This window comes from Pogona vitticeps, chromosome 3 (assembly GCF_051106095.1).
Source record: "Pogona vitticeps strain Pit_001003342236 chromosome 3, PviZW2.1, whole genome shotgun sequence".
Taxonomy (NCBI): Eukaryota; Metazoa; Chordata; class Lepidosauria; order Squamata; family Agamidae; genus Pogona; species Pogona vitticeps.
Window position 1 is genome coordinate 52,763,714 of NC_135785.1, and position 24,867 is coordinate 52,788,580.

Consider the following 24,867-nt stretch of genomic DNA (forward strand, 5'->3'; position numbering starts at 1 on the left):
GCTCTGCTGTATTACTTAGTGGTGAAGATAAGAGCCCTTCAGACTCCACTCAGGTTCCCTCTGAATTGTAGGTGACAAGCTATGGTTTAGGTACAAGTCCAGGACACAAAGTAGTGGGTACACAAAGTAGGTGGTCAGGGGATAGGGTGTCCTTAGCACAAGAGGCCAAGAACACAAGGAAAACATTTCCTTTTTTAAAAAAAAGATCCTTTCATCAGATGCTGAGGTAAGCAAGAAGATTTGGCCAAGTGGTCCTAGTTAGTAATAATCATAAACATTGAATGCATAAGCCTTAATAAAAGTTTTGTGTGAGTAACATCTTCAAAAAGAAGTTTAGAAGGGAGATACGCTTTAAAAATATACAAACAGAAGCATATGCACATTGGCAGCACATAAGATAAGAGACAAGAAGAGCCATAAGCAGCATTCTGACAATAGCAGCCACTACTGCCGCCACCCAGCAGCTTTGATACAGACTTCAGAGCTACAATTGCTGCATGAACCGCTGTGTGTCATATGTGTGGACAGACATCATTACTTTTGGATGTTATGGATGATAATCGGGTGTTCTGCAAACAACCTTAATTAGGAACTATTGAAATCAAGAATATGCCTAACCACAAAGGGGGAGGGGGAAGCCCACTATCAACACCTTGACCAAGAATGGCCCTACTGTGAGAGAATGAAACAGAAGCACTCCCTGTGGCCAGAATGTTAAGTTTAGCAAGACCAGCAACAAAAGCATAGATCCACAGTCAGCAGAGCATTACATAAGAAGCCTTGAGGTGTGGAAAACAGGGAAGACTATGGTAACTAACCCATTGCAAACAAAAGCAAAAACAGTCCCTTAAATATATGGGATCTGGGAAAATTTAATGGCAGAGCCACTAATAGCCAACTCAAATGAAGTTCAAGATTCACAGGAAAGAGAACGCCTTTTATATATAAAGTAATAAAAGAAAGGCTGAGAACAAAGATGAAACACACTGATGGAAAGAAGATGGCAAAGGGAGTGGTGTTGCCAAGCAAACAAGGCCAGCCGCCCCCTATGAGTGCCTGTGTTGTGTGGAATCCAACAAGTCCCCCACTTGAAAATTTAACTCTTGCTTGCCAAAATGCTGAATAAAGCTATTAAAGTGAACAACATCTTCACTTTCCCAATGACAAGGATTAGAGAACTTTACCAGATCAGATCCATGCTGCTGGAGTAGCTGATAACACAGAGCCAAGACTGTACTATAGACATGTGTAAGCACCTACTTCCACTGCAAAGAGCAGTGGGACAGGGTTGTAATAGCATATGAAAAAAGAAATGCTTAAGAGCAGGCTGGGCAGGATGAAGAGGTCAGAATTAAGATCTTTACATTCTAAAGATAAAACCATTCAATCCAGCAAGAATGGCCTTTCAACTGAAAAGGATTAAGAGCCCAGAATGGAGGTGGGATTATAAGGAGAAGGAAAGGTATCTCTGCAAATCACTTAAAGTGTGGGGAGGCAGCATCTCAGTGATAGACTGCTACTCGGGCAGCATTAGGCTGAAAAAGTTGATTCCAACCAGTGTGCAGCTTTGCTTTAACTTAAAACTACGTACTAGTTAGCTGCAATGTTCATCCAAACCACACTGAGTTTCTTGGGTCCTCTTTTCTCTTTCTATGCTTTGAAGCTAGATTTAATTGTATTTTAATGTTAATAGCTTTAATTTATTGCAACTTTAAACACACACACTTTTTTAGCTTTGTATGTTGCCTTGAATCTTTTCACTGGGAAAAACGTGGGATATAAACAAAGGCCAGTGTGGAAGCTATACTAAGGGGGAAAGGGCTGCCTTACCGGGAGCCACTGGTGTTTGAATGTATGGTCAAATGTCCTTCTCAGCAGAAAAGCAAGGCAGGAGCTGGACAAAACTGGAGGCACTGGCAATTCTCTCAGGAACTGGCAACACTTTGCAAGCCTAGCAATTATATTTCAATTTTTCATACTCAGGTAAATTTGCCTGAACAACAGAAAGAATTGGGGGGGGGGAATGTGGACATCACATGAAACTGCAAAAAGAAATATTTTAGACTGCAGGCCACACAAGAAATGGAACAGCAGTAAGTTATAGCATGATTTTATTACCATGTGTTTGAATCAGAATCACTAGCCAAAAAGTACCACAAGGTACCCCAGCCACCCAGCATTTTGTTAGGAAGCAGCCCTGGGTAGTGGGAGCAGGAAGATTTAGGTATCATTGTGGATGGAAACATGTAAAGTTGGAAAAACTAGAAGCAAGTATCTGACAGGTTTACTCCTCTCACTTATACACATATGCTCAAACACTTCCTTAAATACCTTTTCATACTCCTGATGGAATGTCTGTCACTCCGGATATCCACATTTAAAACTTCAATCAGACAAATTCATATTAGTTTTTACAGAAAATGCTAAGCGTGTCTTAATGCTTACAACAATTAATTTTATACAGCATGATTTAAACGAAAAGAGAGAAGTTAAAAATCAACAATTTAAAAATATTTCTTAAAAAAAGAGTCCACCCTGATGTGTCTTACAGCTTTAGTGCACCTCTCCGTCCACAGACTTGGGTAAGCAGATGAGCAAGAGGGTTTTTCACTTTCAGAAGCCAAATTTTACTCTCTTCCATCAATGGGGAAAAAAACACTATGCAGCTATTTATCCATTTGCCACCTATAGTAATGAGCTTTGGTATAGGAGTGGCAATGCTGATACACCCTCCCTCCTTTTAAAAAAATGAGTTTTCTCTCACACAAGCTTTCTTCCTGCTCCCTGAAGAATTTGCCTTTCCTTTTATTCAATATGTCCTTTACCAACTGAAAAGACTGGTTCAAGCCAGTTAATATAATGTGTAAAGATGTGTTTGAGTACGTCGATCTCAGACGGTATCCATGGAAAGCTACTCTGAAAGGTCAAGCAATTCGAAGGCCTTCACGGGAAGCTCTTGGGTGCCACACACAGCAAACGCAAGGAAGTTTGCACAAGTTTCTAAGCAAATATCTCTGCCTTGGCTGTGGCTTAAAGAGAAAGTACAGAAATAAATAAAATGCTGGGCCAACTATCTCTCCGGCCCCAGCATGGAGGCAGCCACTATCAGCCAATAAATTGGTAGCATAAATGTAACTGGACAGAGTTTCTTCTGAGAAAATGCTACTTCCCTCTTGGATCCAAAACAAATGTTTGAACTGGAAAGGGGACTGTTTGCATTTCTAATTGGCTTTTGCAGAAATATCTTTTCTGAGGAGAGATGACTTCTTGACCTTTATGTAATACATTGATTAATCTTGGAAGGCAAGGCCAGAAATGTTCCATGAAATACAAATAAGCATTTAGAAAACTAGGTTCTGTAGACTCTTAGAACAAGGTAGCGGAATTTGCTTTATCTAAGCTGTAACCCCACTAACACTTGTAAAAATATCAGCTACTTTCCGATACAGTGGACCCACGACTTACAGACGGCTCCACTTACAGACTTTTTGAGTTATAGACTTCTCTGGCCACAAAATTTAGGTTCGACTTGTAGCCAGAGAACCGACCTACAGACCGGGGAAAAAAACCAAAATAGAACAAAAACGGCCGGTTATGGATTAATTGGTTTTCAATGCATTGTAGGTCAATGGAGACTCGACCTACAGACTTTTCGACCTGCAGCCACCGTTCCAATACGGCTTAATTCCGTAAGTCGAGGGTTCGCTGTACTATTTCATTCATAGGCAACACTGTTCACTGTTATCTTCATGGTTTCTAGAAAGCTTTCTGACAACTATGGAAAGGGGTTTGCACCAATTGTGCGGGGGGGGGGGGAATCAATAAAGTACAGCAGAAAAGGATCTCTAATTATGGGCATCTCCCTAAATTACCTTTTATAGATATTCCATCTCGAAACCCACATATTAAAAGGTATTCAAATGTTAAAGAATGGTTAACCATGAATTCATCCAACCATCTTGTAGGGGCATTCCAAACACGGGTCTCTAAGTAAAATGGACAAGAATATAACACATTCTGAAATGCATTCAGATTGTATTTTAAATCACGGGTCTTAAGGAGCCCACCTGTAGAAAACAATGTCAAAAGTGGCAGGCAATGTACATGAACAAAAAAAGAAGAGTTTTCTATCCAAGCAATAGGGCCAGCTCATTTCCTGGATAGGTAAATTTGGACAAGCATGGCTGCCAATCCCTGAAGACACTGCAGAAAGAGTGTCTTATTAACACTGGAGTGAAGCTAATTTATAGCCAAACCCATAATCCTACAGTTATACAAAATGGCCAATGGTTAATAACCTTAACACATTACATTGCTATGACCTGCTAGTAAAGAATAGCATCAAAGGATGAAAACACTTTGGGTTTTGGCTTTATAATGCCCTGCTCAGATTAAACAGTGCTAAGATGCTTCAGTGTGGAAAAGGAAGAAAATGCTCCTGTGTGAACCTGGCAGACAGGCTGCCCAGGTCTATGAGATGTGCATGAAAGGTGGTTCTCTTTCCATTACAGTACAAGTGCTTGTGCATTAACTAAGAACTGCCAGCCGTTAAATCACACATACTAATTACTTATTTCCTAAAAGGATAAATAAGGCACTGTACTTTGAACTGAAACTGCCAGGCTCCTAGTGCAATTTTAGGACCTTTCAAAAGCAGTTAACTACTCTTCTCAGCAGCAGAGAAGAATATTGCCCCTCTCTGGTTGCAACACAGCTAGGGGGGTCCTCAAAACACATGGGGAGGGAATCAGTTTTTACCTAGACATTTGTCCTTCCCCATGTTCAGAAACGGATCTACTTAATGCATAGGGAAAGGTTTCTACAACCGACTTCCTATCCAGCCCAAGCCTGCTACTTTGTATCCAGTCGCCTGCGCTTGCGAGGTGGACAGTCTTCTTTCGCCCTCAGTTTCTTCTTGCCCTGGGCTTTGTTACTCTCCTGAATTCGTTTCACTGACCTAGTCAGAGCTTTGCCACCGGCTGCCTTTTTTGGAGTTACTTTAAGAGATCGACTAGAAGAGTCGTGCACGGCTTTCTGCTTTAAAGGCTTAGCAGACCCTTCTGACCTGGAAGGCAGGGGGGACTTCTGATGGGTGCTTCCTTTTCCCTTCTGGGAGGTGGTGGACTTCCTCTTCCCAGGTTGTGAGTCTGCCAGTTTCTTCACTTTTTCACTCTGAGAAGCAAGCTTATTGCTTCTTTCCACAGCCATCTGCTTTTTGGTTGTGGTAGTTCCAACATGCTTTGTTTTACTGTTTTTTTTAACAGGGACCTTTTCTTTGCTTGAAAGGCTCAGCTGCCCTTGCAGCCTGTTGCTGCTCTCATTTGGTGTCTTCTTTCTGTTTTGCTGAAGGTTTCCTTTAGATGAAATGTCCTCCTGTGATCTGTCTTTCCCTTTTTTCCCCTTTCCTCCTCTTTCAACTAATTTGGATTTAGCAGGCAGTGGGATAGCTTTGACCGACTGGGCCAGCTTTGCAGATACTGGCGACTTAATGCACAAACTCTTGCTGCTGGGTTTGCTTTCAAGTGACACATGCTTTAACACACAATCATTCTTCTCCTGCTTAACCATTCTGCGGAGGCCATGAAGTTTGCCTCTTAAATTGGAATATTTTCTCAGGATCCGTGAGCTTGTCTGCACTGGGATACTAGGAGGCGGTTGAGCACTCTTGGTCTCAATACCATGCTCCAAACTTACTTCTGAGGGAGATGTCTGCTGCTGACTGGCAACTTGCTCTAGCTCTGTTTCCTCAGGGCTCTCTCGTAGCTTAGCCCACATTTTTTGGGTCCTTATGGTATTTTTTGCTGGGGTCAGTGCTGCAAACTTTTTCAGGTGTTTCTTTAGACGTTCAGCTTGAAGTGAACTGGGATAGGGACCAGAGGAGCAGCCTTTCTGAAGTGGAAGCTTGGTGGGAGGAAGGTCTCCTGGGAGACGTGTATTCAGTTTCTTCACAATGACCAGGGACTTGGTTTCAGTTGTCTCCATAAACCACTTACAGATATCAGGCATATCAAAAGGCTTCATGAATAGCATCTGGACAGGGGAAAGCTTCTGGACTTCCGTGGACCCTTTGAACTTTCGAGTCCTCTTCTTGCTTTTCCAGATTTCTTTCAGCTTGTCAGATTTATTCTTGACCTTAGGAGCTGGCTGCACCTCCTTCTCCAGCTGAATCCATCCTTTCTGAACTTTCATGTACTGGGCATCAAAATTAGTGATGAGTTCTTGGTTCTCTTCCTCAGCACACCATTCCACAAATTTGGGCTTGTTGTCATATAGCACTTCCATACCACTAAAGCCAAGATGGTCTTCGTTTGCTGTACTTTGTGCATCTATTACTTGAGAATGCCCTCGCACAATATCCTTTCCTGGTGTGCTTTTATAGGCAGTGACAACAGAGGCTGGGACCGGGCTGTGCCTCAAGTTGTAAAACTGGAGGGCAGGCTTCTTGTATTTTACTGACCTCTCCAGTGGTCCCTCCCTAATTTCATTCTTGCTATCAGGACAAGGAGGACAACTGGCCTCAGGCAGGGTGAACAACACTTCTGTAGCATTCATACCACTGTATGTATCCTCTGGAGCTCCTGGGTTCGAGTCTGTCTGTGTTTCACCCTTATCAGAGGTTTCTCCAGGAACATGTACACTCCTTTTATCAGAACTAGCCTCTAAACAGATTTCAAGCATGGCCCCTGGCTTCTTCTTATTGCCTTCTTCATCCTGGCTTTCCTCTACTGCAGTTTCTGTTGCCAACAATTTCTTATAGGTCTTCCTCATTGTGATGTCACTTCCTTCACCTATTGGCTGCTCAGAAGTGTTTCCGGTGTGGTTTAGCAATGTTTTGTGGAATCTGTCACTCGGAACACACACAGATGCTGCCCCTTCAAGATGCACCTCCCTCTTAAAACGCTTAGCACCAGGGCTTTTAGACAACTTAATCTGAAGCTGAGGAAGCTGTAGAGAAGAGGAAGAGCTGGGTTCCTCAGTACTGTCTTCTGCAGGCAACAAGGTTTGTTGGCTTCGAAGACAGCGATCAGATGCAACTTGAGGTTTCTTCTCCCTCTTTCGTTTTTTGTCTAGATATATTTTGGAAGAAGTCTCCTCCCTGTTGCCTGCTTCTGTCATTTTGAGCACTGATGGAGTGTTGCTATCAATTTCCCCTTCCTCATCTACCCTGCTAATCTCCCTTGTATCTTTCACATTTTCTCCTCCCTGGCTGTCATCAATATCTGCAATAGGCAATACAGTCTCGTGCTTTCCAGTCAGAATATCCTGCAACCCATGAGAACTGTCCACACCAGTTTCAGTATCGGTGTTTTCATATGCATTAGCACACTGCAAGCTGATAGGAAGCTCTGCTGTGTCTAAGTTAGGAAGGGGCTGGGGAAGCTCTGAATCTTCTTTGCTAGGTACAACCGCTGCAGCTCTTATAGAAGGAGCCTCTGAAGGCTCTAGAACTGGAGGCTCAGGGACAACACTGACTGGAACAACAACAGGAGAAACTGCCCTTGAACTGGCAACAGGTGCTCCAGAATACACAGACTCCGGAATAGAAGGGGGTTCTGCAGGAAAGGCCACTGAAGGATCCAGACAGACAAAGGCAGGAAGCTCTGCTGGGGGCTCCAGTGGGTTTATAGGGGAAAGTGGTGGGGGTTCCACAGATGCAGCCAAATCTACAACGGAAGTTGGCTCCTCTAGTGGAGGCAGCGAGTCCATTCTAGCTTCCAGTTCTTTAGACAACAACAGGTCCGTGCAAACAGGAGGCTCTGGGTCTATAAGAATGGTGGATTTGGAGTCAGATTCATTCTCTAAGCACACAGAATTCTCCTCTGTATTAGCAGCTTCTGACACAGACAACAGGACAGAACTTACTACACTGTTGTGTTCATCAAGTCCACTATTTTTACAAGAGTCCTTGTCATTATCAGCCTGCAACACTGTGCTTGTATCGGTCATATCTTGTAGCTCCTCTTCACTCTGCTGCAGGGCAGGAGAGAGGTCAGTAGCTTGAACAGAAGAAACAGACAAGTTACTTTCCTTCGCATGTGAAACAGGACAGAGCAATAGAGAAAGATCATCTGTGAACACTTCAGCTGAACTAACATCTCTTTGCTCCAAGAAACTGGGCTGAGGAGGGATGATTTCAGCCGAGCATTGTTCAGCTGTCCCCTGAGAATTTTTGCTGGAGGAATCTTCTTGAAGGAGGCCCACAATGGAAGCTCTTTTTTCACCTGTGTCGCTTTCAGCTTCGGCTGTTGCCAAGATGCTACCTCCTGGAAGCGTGACCCCTTGGCTAGGGCTTGTTATCACCTCAAGCTGTGGGGCCAGGATGTTCCCGCCTTCCTGCACATGGGAAACCTTAGCCAAGGTGCGAACTGTGGGAAGCTCACAACATTCACCATCGTAGCAATATCCACGCGTGCTCTTCCGTGCTGTCTTCCTTGATGATACTGTTCTCTTGCTTTCAAAGTGGCATTCTGTAATAGGCTGGCTGATATAAACAACATCACACTGGTTATCATAGTCATTTATTCTTAGTCCTGAAGACCTTTTGCTCTTACGTGTGCTTTTGGAGGAAGCTGAGACATTCTTGGCCCTGGTGTGCCCATTGGTGGTTTTATGGTGAACTACCGGCATTGGACTAGTGGGCAGCCAACTGTCTTTGGCATTCTCCGCATGAGTCTTGTCAACAGAATGCATATGATAGCTCCCCTTGCACTTTGCTAAAGTCTGGTGGTGGTTCTCTGCCTTCTGCTTCATTTCTTGGTCATTTATCTCTGGATCCTGGTGCAGAAGAGATTTGGAGCTGCATTGGAAAGAATTCTCTTTGTCTGCTCTGCGGGGGGAGCTTGTGGTGAAAGTTGACTCTCGGATTTCCTCTGGAAAAACTTTGAAAGGATTTTTCTGCAAGCCGCCACGGCACTCCACACTATCCAACAAGAGTCTGCTTTGCACCTGCTCTTTGTCTTCTTCACCCTTCTTAATCCCTGTCTCTTGTTCACTACCAGAGGTTTGCCCTTCCAGGGTTTTAGCAGAATGATGGGAGTTGGAGGCAGTGAGGTACCCTTGAGTAGGACTGTCCCTGGGATTTGCAGAATTTGCTCTAATGTTAGGAATCTCAGGAAAGTCTCTTCTGACCACTGGACTGCAGTTTTCTCTTCTGTCAGTAGATTTCAGATCAACAGCCTGCTTCAGGGCATGACATAGTAGGCGCAAAGAGCCATGGGGCCCTGACTGCTCTGGGTCCAGGCATGAAGGGAGCTTTGATTCAGAAGTTCCAAGCTCCTGGTTCTCAGTGCGATACTGGCTGCAGCTTGAGCTACAAGTGGACACGTCCATGTTTTCAGGTCCAGGTAACTGTTGCCCACCGCAGCCTGTCTGTACTTCAGTGCATATGTCGTTTAGGACACGGACGAAGTGCTTCTGGTGGTATGTGCACAGTCTGACCATAAATTTTTCCAATGGAGATTTCGGCTGGCCAAGACAATTTATTGCTTTTGCCTCTGCTGTGTCCTCACTAGAGAGAGGGAGAGAGAAACGGTCAGTACAAAGCAAGGGTTGGGGAATTAATCACTTTATAGTGAAAATCCTCCACATTCTCTCCCCTTGTTGTTCCCTTAAGTTGTATGCCCTGGAGAAAGAGCAGTTCTATCTGTTCATCAGAACCAAGCAACCACTTCATGTTAGTAAAGTTACATTTGTAATCTCCTCCATAGCCATCCAACAGTGAACCTTTAGCCCACAGAAAAGTTGTCAGGACAAGACCCTGCATTATTACTGACACCTTTAAGAACAGAAAAACTTCTGTGTTAGGAAAATCTATCTGAGCAAGAGAGACAAGCAACAACAAGGTGCCTTGTTTCCCTTATTTCTTTGCTTGCTTGCTCACTGAACTCTGCAAAGATAACAATCCTACCCACAAGTACTGGATTTCTTTATAGCAATGGAGTAGATGGATTAACAGACCCTCCCACAGGTAGGCTGTGGTCATAGACTTTGTGTTTAGACAATAAACAGATCACGATCACAAACATGGAAAGCTTTACTGAAACTTTGGTTAAAATAAATAATATAATCCTAAACAAATGCAAGAGCAAGACTCTAAATGCCTCCCACAGGATATCTCCTCCTGGCCCTGGGAGGCAACTGACCATATATCTGGGAATATACCATGTTTCCCCAAAAATAAGACATTAGATTATTTTTTAGATAAATTTTTGCTCCAAAAATGCATTAGGGCTTATTTTCAGGTTTGTTTGTTTTTCAGGTACAACAATCTACATTTATTCAAATACAGTCATGCCATCTTCTTCTGGTTGCTGCACAATGATGGAGGGCGGAGTTTCACTTAACTGGGGATTATTTTTGGGGCAGGGCTTATATTACAAGAATCCTGAAAAAATCATACTGGGGCTTATTTTCAGGTTAGGGTTTATTTTCAGGGAAACAGGGTATTCATTTCAACCAAACTCTCAAAGGAGTTGCCATAAAACATGGCATTGTTGGCTCTTTATAATACCAATACAGTATTTCTAGTAGCCTGTACCATATTTTAATAGACTGAACACACTATGTAAAGAAGTCAGGCTCTGCTCTCTTCACATCAACTGCCACTTCTCCAAATTTTAAAAGTGGATTTTCAAGACTTGTTTAAAACAGCCACTAGCTCAGGAGGGCGAGAGAGGAATGGCAACCCTAGACAGAACACAAGAAGGAGGAAGGTTTGGCCTGCTAAGGATGATAACTTGGTCATTTCAGAACAGCAAAACTCTCTTTAAAATCTGCTATCTCCTGTTCCTAAAGCAGGTAGCCAGGCTCTTCATTGTTTGGAGAGGTGTACAGTCAGGCAACTAAGTTAGTTAGTTTGTTTTTATCCTGTTTTTCTCCTTTAAAAGGACCCAAGGTGGCTTACATCATTGAAAGACAATATTTAAAGATAAAAACAATGAGTATAAAAAGGTCACGTCAGCCTAGAAATAGCAGAAAAGCATATATTGACAGATATGTTCTTTGGGTGTGCATGAAAAACTATTAATTCTGACTTATTCTGGTGCTTAAAGATAAATATTCTTTCCTAAGAAGAAACACTTTAAAATCAAGGGCTGAATCTGACATAAGTGCCTGAAATGTTATTTTGTGTAGCAAGTCACAACTGGTGTCAGCCCATTGAATCAGTGGAGGTTTGGTATATGAACTCCTTTGTAAGTTCCATTGATTTAATGGGCCTACTCTACTTATGACTTACTATGCCAAGCAACAGGATTTCAGCCAGAGTATACTGAGAGTTGGGAATGGCTCTAGGTTACTACAATATTTTAGAAATAAGTCTCAGTATGAAAATCCAAAATTAAAAGGTTTGTCTTTATTAAGTATAAAAAGTACTAGGTCCAGGATAGAGAATCATAATTGTAAAAAGAGTCTGATTCTCTGAGAACTCAGGTACAACATTATTGGACTAGCTTGCATTTTACTCCCAAACCATCATGATTTGACAATAAGTGGTCAACCTTTGTACTCATGCACCTCCTCCATATTCAATTTTAGTTAGTTATTTCTTCTTCAGCAAATCAAATTTGACATTATATACGAACTAGCAAACTGTAATTCACACATACCTTGTAAACAAACCTAAAAATTTGTTTCAAACATGCAGGGTAGGAACAAACCATAGTTTCATTCAGACACAACAGCAAACTATCATTTATAATGAAATGAAGTGCATCATTACAAGGGAAGCAAGGTGGGAAACAAAGAAGTCTTTGACAGCACCATGGGTTGATGTTATGTCTGAGTAGAACCACTAAGTTTATATCACTATGTAGTGGAAGGATTTTATACAAAATACAGTGTTGCCTCGCTTAGCGATGTTAATCTGTGCAGCAAAAATCGCTGCTAAGCGATTTCATTGCTAAGCGATTTTAAAAAGCCCATAGAAACGCATTGAAACCCCTTCAATGTGTTCCTATGGGCTTAAAACTAACCTTAAAGCGAAGATCCTCCATAGGGACGGCCATTTTCGGTGCCTCTAAAGCGAGGCAAAACAGCGGGTGGCCATTTTGAAACCGCCAATCAGCTGTGTGAAGATGGGGCCTTTGCGATGATCGCTTCCCTGTGATCATCACAAAGCGAATTTTCCCCATAGGGACCATCGCTAAGCGATCGCTCTTGCGATGGCAAAAAGTCCATCGCAAAGCGATTTCATCGCTATACGGAGCTAAGCGAGGCACCACTGTATTGGTAATGGATTCTAAAGAAAACAAGTATGTTTCTGAGTTGTACAACTTTAAGCTGATAATAATAAAATACAAAAATAAAAATATTTGCTGTAGCGTTCACCCTTATTATGTTAAGTAGTTATGAACATGTTGCAGGGTAATGTTGCTGAGACGCAGAGTCGAGAGAAATCTAATGAAGAGGCGGAGTGAAGGCAGTCAGTCAGTAAGAGTCAGAGTCAGGGAGAGAGTGGAGAAGGAGTGTGGTATTTGGGAGATCTGAGGTGATTAGAGTGAAAAGAGAAAAAGAACTGTAATGACAAATAGAAGGTTGAGATTAATGATAATAGAAGTTATCTATGATTAATATTCCAATATCTGCATTCAATAAAAATGTTTTATTTAAAAGACAGTGAAGTTTGGACCTGCATCTTCATCCTTCCATAATTAAAGTTGATTTATTGATCAACTGGTGGCAGCGGGGTAAAAAGGAGTAGTAGTTTGCCTTCGTGTTCTCTGTGACTGGACAGTCAGGCAAGGGGCACAAGGGGTGAACGCCACAATTGCATATAGAAAACTATATGTCATAGACAATAGGTCTAGCCTACCTTTCTTTCTAACATGACAGTTTGCAGTGTGTGAATGTATGCTTTCTTATGCAGAGAGGGACATTTAAAAAATTACGCTCCAGCTACATTGTGAAGCAGGACACACTCACTCAGATTTAAAATCTAATTTTATAGTGTTATTCTACACCATGTCCCTAGCTAAACTGATTTGCTCAATATTTTAACTTCATCTTTGAGTATCTGCAGTTCCACCCACTCCATTTCATTTCCAGTTCATTCATAAAGATTTGCTGCCAATCATTAATTAATTCAGCATAGTACTGGCCTCCTTGGGTAAAAGTGTAATTTGCCAGCCTAATACTAATTCAAGCACATGTATAGTAGATCTTCCCAGGAAACAAAATGCTTCAGTAAATCTAATTACAGCGTTATTCATTACAGCAATATTACAGCATCATGCAAAAAAAAATCAATATTTAATTATGTCAATCAAGGGGTTATTGAAGACAGGATCCATGGAAAATATTATCAACTAAATGCTTTAAACTAGGGGTGGGCAGATTGTGGGTCTGGATCTGATAATAGATCTCTAGAGGAGATACAGTAGATCAGCAAGTAAGATTGTTTCTAACTCCCAATTGTTAGGAGCAGCAACAAATAACACTTTCCACTGCTCTTGCCCTTGAAAACAATACTGCTAAATAAATAAAGCTTGGAATCATATGGGATGCCTTTTATCAATTTTGGTTGATTGCCCATTATGTCCCTACTTAGCTAAGAACTATCTAGTAACAGTGGTTCACAAACTGGTAATCTCAAAAATAGAGTAGTGTAATTGTCCCTTAAAAACAGTATAGAAACTTCATCAGGTCCAATATGCAGCAGCCAGACCGATTTCTGGGACAAGTATATCTGATCAGTCTTGGCATGCCTTCATTGGCTCCCTATCGGTTTCAATGCTTAATTCAAGGTACTGTTAGGACCTATACTGCCCTTAATGGTTTAGGATCTCAATACTTCTCCAAATGTCTCTCAGAAATCAGCTACGCTCTTTACCTGTTCCTCTCAGTCTATGCTGCTAAAAGTAACCAGACCAAGGGAGGCCAAAAAGGCAACAATAAGGAATTGAGCCTATTCATTGGTGGCCTACAGTCTCTGGAATAAGTAACCAACTGAGAAATGCCAGGCTCCTCCCTTCTTTAGGAAACTGGTGAAAACAATTATTCAAAGCTGCCTTCAACAACTGATTCTCCCAGACGTTATTAATTTTGATAGTAATTTTAATATTGTCTACTCTTTTTGTATGAATTTGAGAACTTACTGCTGCATATCTCACTGCTGCATATCATCTCACACTTAACATCAAAAAAATTAAAGAACTCATAATTGCTTTTAGGAGGAAGAGAAATGTACATTTATTTATTTATTTATTTATTTATTTATTTATTTATTTATTTATTTATTTATTTATTTATTTATTTATTTATTTAACTTATATGCCGCCCACACTACCCGAAGGTCTCTGGGCGGCTTACAGCATTTAAAATACAATAAAAAGGCAAAATAAAAGGGCAAAATAATTAAAATGCAATTAAAATATATATTCTAAAAATTGCCATCAGACCCACATTTGATGTTATTTCAGTTAAAAGCCATTTGGAACAGGAAGGTTTTGACCTGGCGCCGATTTACCACTGTACATAAACGGTGAGGAAGTGGAGAGAGTTGGTAGTTTTAAATTTCTGGGTACTTACATCTCAGAGGACCTCTCATGGACTATAAATGCCAACATGCTAATGAAGAAGGCACAGAAGAGGCTGTATTTCCTGAGAATGCTCGGCAAGTTAAATTTATCTCAGCATTTACTTCTGTCATACTATCGTAGCACCATTGAGAGTGTCCTAACCTATGGCATTCTGGCATGGTTTGGGAGTAGCTCTGTAGCGGACAAAAAAGCTCTACAGAGAACCATTAAAATTGCCCAGAATATCATCGGGCTCCAGCTACCAACCCTGGATGACATCTTCACATCCCGCTGTCTAAGGAAGTCACACAGCATCCTGAGAGACTCTTCCCATCCTGCATATAACTTTTTTGAACTGTTACCATCTGGCAGAAGATATAGAACAATTAAGACTCGGACCACATGTTTTCTGAATAGTTTTTATCCCAGAGTTATAATTGCAAATAATAATGAGCTTAAAGACCACCAGTAGTGAATAATTAGTTGGACTGTGTTACTTGGCCTGCGGTGTAGATGTTTGTATTTTTAGTGGGGGATTTTTTAGTGGGTGTGGAGTGTTTGGGGAATTTTATGTGTGTGCATGTGTCTGGTCTCTGGGTGTCTGTGAATTTCGTTGTATGGGTATACTGTGTATATACTTACAATGACAATAAATAAATAAATTATTATTATTATTATTATTATTATTATTATTATTATTATTATTAACCTTTCCATTGGTATGTCTGAACTGAATTTATTTCAAGTTAGGATATTTGAAGGGAGAGACAATCCCACAATGAGGAAGTTACATGGATCGTATCACTACTTTGCATAACTGGCTATTTTACCAGAAACAGTCTATATAGAACAGCCTTCCTCAACCTAGTGCCCAGCAGATGTGTAGAAGTTATCAAAATCTATCATCCCAGGAAACACAGCAGGGATGGGAGCTGTAGTCTTTCATATGGAGGACACCAGCTAGTCTCCCCCCACCTTTTTTTGCTATGAATCGCAGAATATGAATTTGGGAGATTCAGGAAGTCATAGTCCAAAAAAGCAACCTTTCCTATCACCGAACAGAGTACAAAATGTGCAGTATAGGCAGATCACAATATAAATGCAATTGACTCTACAGTTTCTGATTCTTTTATTTTGTGTGACACTTTAGCAAAGACCCCATTTTCCATAAGCAATCAGCCCAAAACAGAATCTCCTAAGTTACCACCTGTACACAGTGTACGCTGACTTTCCTTTCCAAAGATCCATTCCTACCTTCTCTACCAAAAATGAAGAACAGCCTTTAAAGCCAGACTCCGTGAAACAGTTGAAACGTAGAACAAAAGATTTCACCTACACTTATTCCTGTGAAGACCTTCTAACAGAAGCGTGTGTGCTGCTTATATACCGCCCCATAGCACTTCAAGCACTTTTTGGGTGGTTTACAAGTTATTTATGCAGGCTACACATTGCCGCTGCCCTCCCCCCCCCAGCGAGCTGGGTACTCACTAAGTCAATCTTGAGCCAGCTACCTGGGATTGAACCCTAGGTCGTGAGCACAGTTTTGGCTGCAGTACAGCAGTTTAACCACTGCGCCACAAGGAACAGCTGTCTGCCTTTTAAAAAAAACAAAGACAAGAACAAAATAACTTCTCTATCTAGTTGCAAATGTCAGCAATAATTAATCACTCAGACTAAAATGTTAAAGTGAATGGATGAGGTGTATCCAGAATCACCCTAGATTCTGTCCAACCTCTGAGACGCTTTCTTCATTTGTGAAGGTAATTAGAGAAAATTAGATTTTGAGGACTAACATACAAATCTTAAGTACATTTATCTGAACATCATAATGATTTTAATTGAACATTTCCAAGCAAATGAGCTTAGGACTGCAACCTGCAGAGGTCAAATAAAATAGCATTTGAATGAACAATATATGCACTCAAAGCACTTGTATGAGTCTGCTTTATGCACTATAGGAGGGTTGCCACTGAAATTTTATTTTTTATTTCCCTGACTTTACCTAACCAACATTTGTCAGTTTCCCTGACCACCATTCAAATATAACCACAAGTTAAAAAATGAATAGGTTGTGTTGCATTAATGCAAGTATTAATGAAATGTTCCACTCTACAACTACACAAGTCTCAACTGCAAAAATATTTGTCAAAGTAAGGGATTTCATATCAGCCTCTTTCAACATTAACTGCAGCAACATTTGTTTTGCAATTCCACCAAAAATTACACCAAGATACAAATTTTAATTCAAGTAATCTCTGAATGCTAACAAATGACACAACATTTTTGTTATTGTTTTAAAGGTACAGTAAAATGTTCTATCTAAAATGGTTTCTCTGATGCCACATTATGAAACTTACAGTTTTGAAATTGCAGTAATAATTGGGTTAGAAATTAGAATACAAGCAATCTGTTTTTAAAGAATAAAGATTTAGGATGTAAAACAATCACTTCTACAGTTTTCTCTTTTTGTTTTGTAACTCTTGTTTCCCATCAATTGTTTCCTCTTCCATTTTGGCTTCTCTCAGTGTTTGTTTGTGTTTTTTTAGCATTTTCAAGATGTTTATTTGGTCCCTCACTTTTCTTCTTTTCTTCTTCCTTCTGAATTTCTTCTTGTTACTTATGGTGTTTAGCCTCCAAGTGCTCTGTGAAGTGCCCATGAGCATGCCTGACTGATTGCAACAGATAGATTCATATATATTACAACAGATACAAGTCCTCCACAGTTCAAGACAGCATTGTAAATCTGACCTTGGCAGACAACAGTTTCTTCATGCAGGTTCTCAATTAACATTGACTTATTAACTGAAAATCCACTTTCAACAGAAACACTACCATGAGACAGGATAAGGCATATTTTGGCAACAGTCCACAGGTCTGACAAACTTTTGCTAGACATCAAAATACCATTATAAAATGTATCCAGTCCAACTTCATCATTTTGTTTTGCAACATATGCTTGAAATTGAGCCTTGAACTCATCGTGGGCAGCTGTGGTTAAAGTAGTGTACTTTAGCTTTGATTTTCCCGCTACTGTGCCGTTGATCTGATTTGCTGTATGTAGAGCTTCAAGAACAACCCTTATTCTGGTGATTCCAAGATTTGACTTCTACTACTCCGCCACTTGCCGTTCACTCAGTTTAGTTTCTTTCAACAGCTTCTTTGCTGCAACACCAATGTCAACCAACCTTCTGTCAAGCAAGTTCTCAGACAATTTCATGTCAATTGTTAACAACTGGGGAACCAGAAGACATGTCTTGCAGCTTTTCTGATTTTATGCAACGACTCATTAGCTTCTAACTTACAAAGTTCTTCATACAAAAAAGGTGCCAATGGTTATTGGATTTGAAACCTTTGCAGAAATGGCTCACAAGCTCCAGCAATCGTTTTCATGAAAGCCATTTTGCACTTCATGAGTGGATCTTGCATTGCAGCTTTTATACAAATTGCAGGTTTACTATGGGAGAGTTTTGCTTCTTCCACATACTTCTTGATGTCGTCAAAACAGTCATAACTATATCAAGGCACATTCTCCAACCACCTAATGGAGGAAAACTTCAGGGGAAATAGTGTGCTTCCAGTCATAGCAGTGTATGATGCCCTTCTAGCTGGAGAATCTTTGAACAGATAATACATGTTGCACAAGATTGTATTCAGGTCCCATTTCACTGCTTGCAATCCTGTTTTAAAAGACACATGTACAACATGAAGGGTACAAGTTCCAAATTATTTTCCTTTTCCTTTACAGTCAAGGTTGGTTTTAATTTCTTATTTCAGTTTTATCAGAAAAAGGTGATTTACATTTGGCCCATCCATAGATACTTGTAATAATTTTGCAACTGATAAAGATGACATGCCTTCTTGAAACTTCTGAAGAAGGTCTTCAACAGCAGCAGTTTCAATGAAAACACTGGTTAGATACCATGTGGAAACTTTATGACCGTAATGAACCACTAAATTCATCTGTCCCTTTTGAACCACCATATTCAAAGCTTCATCAAAACAGACAGCAAATGTTTGGCACTGTTTCAGCTGTTTCGGTAAAAGATCAGAAAAATATGGTGCCAAGCCAAAAGCAACAACATACACTGCTTGTTTTTCCCCAAGATTAAACTGTTGAACTATCTGGCTATCTGAGAACATTCACTTGAATAAGTCACTGATGTTACAAGAATTAAATGACATCATCTTCACCAGTTGCAAAGCCCACAGGCACTCTGCTGTCCTAACACAGTGCTTGATTACATAAGCAGCCATACTAGTTGTGTGGTGGGTAATTCTTTGCCATTTTCATCACTCTGATCATGTTTTCCAGTTTTTGCACGGGCTGTCTCTTCACCCTCTCTGGTTTTACTATCTGAACTTGCACTTGGCTTTGAACCTAAACATACTGCGATGGGCTGTTGACTTGATGTAATTTTCAGGTTCTTCTGATGTCATGGTCCTTGTGCATGAGACTCCACAGCTCTAATCCCCATATTACTTAGCTCAAAGGTTTTGTAGCACACTTTACAATAACCCTTGCATTTGTCTTCAGCAAATAGCCACGGAACGAAGTCAGGATGAAGTTTGAAATCCAGCCACTGCATATTTAAAACTGTCCTCTTAGAAGCCATCTTCAAAATGTGGTTCCAGATACATACATACAGAGAACCATCTGCCTGACACCAAGATGTTAGCAGATTTGTTTCTGGCAAGTAAGAACTTTCCAAAGCTGGGAAACTTTCACTTTCAGGTTCCAGAAAATGTAATGAGCAGATCAGCAGCAACAAAGGAGGTGGAGTTTAAATGCTTGCACATCATTTCTGCAATCTAGAGAAGCAGACAACCTTCATTTGTAACCTTTATGCATGGGAGAAGTCAGGGAAGAGGGTGAGAGGACGGTACTCTGTAAACTCCAGCAGGAACAAGCAATCACATTTGAAAAATTTACTTTGTATGATGCAGAGTAGAAAGTGCTAGTTAACTGTGAAATCCAACAGCAGCAAAAATCATTTGCAGCTCTGTGCTGGGTTTAGCAGGAGACAAAACATCCATTCTACACACAAGCATGGCCCAAAAACATGTTTATCTTTATATGTAAGTTAAATGCAGTACTAGCAGGTAGGGGTGAAAACAGATGCTTAAAGTTGCAATATGCTTTTGCAACAGCAGGTCAAATATCCACTGCTTGAACATATTTTAATCATAATTTCCCTGACTTTCCCTGACTTCTGACCAATTTCCCTGACTTTTTCTGACCAATTTCCATTTCCCTGATTTTCCAGAAAGTGGTAACCCTGAGTTTATTGACACCAAAAGAAACCTGTGGTCTCTTTCATACTGACACTGTCATGGAAAAAGGATGCACCAATGGTCTTTCCTCTCTTGGTTCCCCTGCCCATCCTTCACCCACATGTACTATGGGTGTCAATAAGAAATCTGGTGGGAGACAAGAGGGAGAAGGCGAACTGAAGAAGCCCCATCACCCTTCATAAATGCATACCTATTAATCGAAGGATTATTAGGCAACTTTAGAGTCCTGGAGCCACCTGTAGCAGATTTCACCTCATTGCCTTCTGACTTTGGCCTCTCACATTGCCTGACATAGCTCTTTCAGAGCAGCTTTCATTGCTTTCTATTCTACTTTGTCACTTAGTATCACAGAGTAAAATCAAGGGGCAGTAGCTGTCATTTGTATACAGTTAAATAGTGTTGCCATGCAACAAGCACAGCACCACAATTAATGCTTTTCAGAATTTGCAAGACTACAGAGCTATTTGCATAGCTGGATACTGAAGTATGTATGTTGCATAGAGCCACCATGGATTGGAATCCTGTTCTCATTTAGCATGTGTTAATATATATTTTGAATTGTTTTTATCTTGTATGTTGTGAGCTGCCCAGAGTAGACTATGTCTAGATGGGCGGCATATAAATGCAATAAATAAATAAATAAATAAATAAATAAATAAATAAATAAATAAATAAATAAATAAATAAATAAATAAATAAATAAATAAATAAATAAATAAATAAATAAATAAATAAAATGTATGCACAAATTCCTATACATACATATCCGGACTATTTTCCATTTTGTTCTGAAACATGCAAACATGTTAATACAGAATATTTTAAAATTACTAAGCACCTAAGTGATTTTTAGGGTGGAGGAAAAATATTTGCTGCAGTAGGAAACAACAGTCACCCTCAGTATTAGATGGACTTGGTGGATTTAGCCACAGGAACATGGTTCCTGAAATTAAGTACGTACTATCAATGCTCTGAATTGACCTTATATATATATAACCACCTTTTATTTTGTACACAAAACATAGAAGAGCCTTCTTTTCTCCTCATCTTCACAAGATGAAGAAACATGCATCTTCCCCAACTGCAGAAAAGGAGATAAAAAACATGCTGTTCCTTACACTCCACCTGATTTGTCATGTATCTACACAAAAATGTCATGTATCTACAAAGAAAAAATGTCCAATTTACCACCCACTCTACCCAATGTTACTCACTATTCAGCAAACACAGATTTTGCATCTCCATTTAGCTCCTTGGAAGACCAGCTTGCTAGACTGCAAGTTTACAGGTATGTTTTGTACCTCAAGAGGCACAAGAAGCAGCAGTGGAACAAAATGTCAAGGCTAAGTGTTTCTGTTCCTTTCATATCAATCTAAGCATCACAATTATAGCTCTGTAAAAAAACACATAGCTATAAACTTATAAAACACAACCCTGGATTTTTAAGTATTAACAGGAAACTGATTCTTTCCCTCTCCCTTATGTTTTTCAGCAGTCAATTCACAGCACCAACGATCAGAAGGGACATCCCTAAAATTCTGATATAACAGGACTGCACCTTTCCATTCAAACTGAAGGGGCCACATAATGTGACACAATCTCTGTTCAGTTGCACTCCCTTATAAGCTGTGACAGAGAACATCCTACAGGACTTCCTCCTCAAATACAGTCAAACCAAAGTCATCCACCCTCCCAATTTCAAACCTAACCCATACATTTATATAACACCAGATGGGCTGAGGGGGTAAGTTCAGTTTCGCCAAACTTAAAGGGCATTTTCACAACGCTGCTCATGCCCTTTATTCTGACTGGGGAGGGGAGATAATTTTAGGAAGGTGTGGAGAAATAAATACAATGTAACCAATATGCTTTCACCCAACTTGATTTCACACCTAAGAAATCAAAGAACAGCTTGTATTGATTGTAAAAAGCACCTGTGTTTTATTATTTTGAACATTTTAGGCAAGTTGGTTTATGTCTCAGATTTACAAAAACCTTGGCTGTTTTTTGGTGCATACCTCAAACTATGCCCCCATCCCTTCCAAAGAAGAGACCAATCATTCAGACACAGTGTAATTGCAAAGACTCTGCAAATCTTCTTTAATCATACAATGAAAGAATGGCAGGAAAAGCAGCATGACCAAAAAAAAGAAGAAGGGGGGGGGGGAGAGAATTTCTTTTTCAGCAAAAAACAACAACAACAACCACAAAACAAAACTCAGAGACAAATACTTAAAATAAGATAAACATTCATGCAAATCCCTTGATTCTTGTTGTCTCTGGCAATGTATTTTGGATTAATAAATCTTTTATCAGAGTGAAGAAAATCAAATGTACTTCACTTTCTATATTGATCCACCAACTTTTTTAACAAACAGCTAACCTGACTACAAAGACAGATGCAAGCCAGAATGTTAGTGTTTCAGAGTATGGATTTTTAAAGCGCTCAGCATTAGATAGATACAGTGGGGTCTCGACTTACGAACGACCCGACTTGCGAACAATTCGAGTTACGAACCTGCCCTATAGGGAAAGTAAGGACTCCACATGCGAACTTCCCTCGAGTTACGAACAGGAAAAAAAGTCCCCCCTCCCTCCCCTTAGAGGCTTCTGGAGGGGGGGAAAGGGTCAGAAACTTAAAAATAAATACTGTACTGTTAAATAAAGTCACTTACCAGGCCTTGGTAGCCCCCAAACCACAGGAAAAAGAGCAGGAAAGAGCTAAAAGCCGACACCCAGAAAGAGCCTGGCAGCCATTTTGTGGTTTTCCCCGCTCCTCTCCCCGCCTAACAGCTGATCGGCTGGCTCTGAGCAGGCTTCCAGAGGCTTGCTCAGCACCTAAAAAGCCTGCCTGGGTGCCTTTGTGCTGAAAAAATCAGCACAACATGCTTTAAAACATTATTTAAAATTGGCTTCGTTTTTTTTTTAAAAAAAAGAGTTCTAAAGTGCTGCCTTTAGTGTTCCCTGCCTTCCCTGAACCTAAGGGGAAAAAAGAAAGAAAATATCCCCCTCTAGTGGCAGAAGGCAGAATAGCAGCTTCCCATTAGTTTCTATGGACAGAAAAGAGCAGATACGTATTAAATGGTTTTCAATGCATTCCTATGGGAAGTGCAGATTCGACTTAAGAACTTTTCGACTTGAGAACCACCTTCCAATACGGATTAAGTTCTTAAGTCGAGACCCCACTTTAGATAGATAGATAGATAGATAGATAGATAGATAGATAGATAGATAGATAGATAGATAGATAGATAGATAGATAGATAGATAGATAGATAGATAGATAGATTGATTGATTGATTGATTGATTGATTGATTGATTGATTGATTGATTGATTGATTGATTGATTGATTGATTGATTGATTGATTGATTTAAAAAGGACCTTCTTCATTCACTAAATCCAAACCAATTCAGTTATGATTGCCGCTAAAGCCTAAATACAAGTTTGTCTAATCAATGCACTCTCTTTCTTTCTAGAGAGTTCTGTTGTCGTCCCCCCTCATTCTCCCATAAAACATTTTAATCACTAGCTGTGACGCATCTAACAGCCTTCTTCTAGTTAATTGAAAAATGTTATCATTCAGTCCATCCCTTTAAAACTAGGGGAGATTTATCATGCTGAAACATTAACCCACGTACTGCTTTCATTTCAAGGGCTTTTCACAATGGCCATTGCTAATTTTTCTGGTTATCAAGGACATTTCAGAGCTTTCCGCATATGCTCCTCCTCTACTAAACACACTGTTTTCCTGCTGGAGATAGTACAAACACCCCTGACGCACAGCTCAGCTTCATGGAAGAAACCATGGCTGGATGGAGTATCTTATAACATAAATATGCAAATAAGAGACTGCTAATGGATGAATTCATGAAAGCCTTTGAAAAACAAAACAAAAACCTCAAACTCTGAGAAATGGCCTAAACAAATTCAGGCACTAAAGAGAATGACCATGTAGCTTAAAAGTATAAATCATGAACCACACAAGGAATAATTTACGGATTTATATAAATCAGAAGTTCATTTCACTCTACGGCTGGGATCCAAACTATGTTAAACACACATCAATCCCACTGAAATCAAGAGGACTATATTAATCCTGACTAACTGGTCTCATTGACCTCAAGGCAGTAAAGCGTAACTTACTTTGCCTTAATTCAGTCCAATCAGTCACCTTATACAGAATCCATAATCTATTTTAATAACGTCAGATGATTTGTCCATAACTTGTTAAAAACTGGTACCTGTCTTCTGATAGTTTATATATCAATAGCTATATTCCATGCAAATCAGTTTTACAAAATGACAGTTTTATGTTTGAATTAAATATTCGAATGTTATAAAGCATTTGTCTTTGATAGAGATCTATACACCAGGTCCCCTGTACAGTTTGTATGGATATAAAAACCATAAGGACACACACTAGACAAAAGGCAACATTCATGCCACACTGCTGGGGCCTCCCAACTGCTACGAGTCCAGCATTCAGCAATTCAACAATGGAAATTGGCAGCCTATAGATCTACATTGGGAGTCAAATCACTGACTGTAGGCTGGCACAGAACCACATTCACTATGATCCTGCTAGCAAAACTGCTGGACTTACCATCAAATCTGTTGGCCCAAATACTGTAAAAAAAAGGCTTCAGTTCTCACAATCACAGTGTTTTCGCAATCAAACTCAACATTGCAGCTACTGCACTACACTACCCAATATTTGGCACTGGTAACTGGTAATTAATCTGCAATCTTAAACATACCAACCAGCATCCTAATTGATATGTATATGCGGGTAGAACCAAGTGCAGACATTTCCTATGGCTAATTGACATTGTGTCAGTTGCATATCTGGCAATACATCTGGAAAGTAGCTGGCAACTTATCAATTAGCCATGGCAATGTTCATGATGCTTTTGTGCACATATACTATCCATATCTGGTCGCTTAGTAGACAGTAATCCCACTGAACTGTGAGATTCACTCCTGAGTCAACATGCCTTAATAATGCTCATCATTCTCTGTAATTATTTGATGAAATATTGAAGACTGTGACTCTGTT

General features: G+C 40.2%; 1 protein-coding gene across 28 annotated transcripts in view; it reads right to left on the bottom strand.

Moving 5' to 3' along the window:
• Positions 1 to 2,094: 2,094 nt before the first annotated feature.
• LCOR (ligand dependent nuclear receptor corepressor) overlaps positions 2,095 to 24,867 on the bottom strand; it is a 103,522-nt gene continuing 80,749 nt past the window's right edge. For all 28 annotated transcript variants that reach the window (XM_020790876.3, XM_078389429.1, XM_078389435.1 and 25 more), the window contains one exon: positions 2,095 to 9,508. In XM_020790876.3, coding sequence (XP_020646535.3) covers positions 4,852 to 9,508 — 4,657 coding nt within the window. In that variant the 3' untranslated portion in view covers positions 2,095 to 4,851. The remainder of the gene's footprint in view (positions 9,509 to 24,867) is intronic.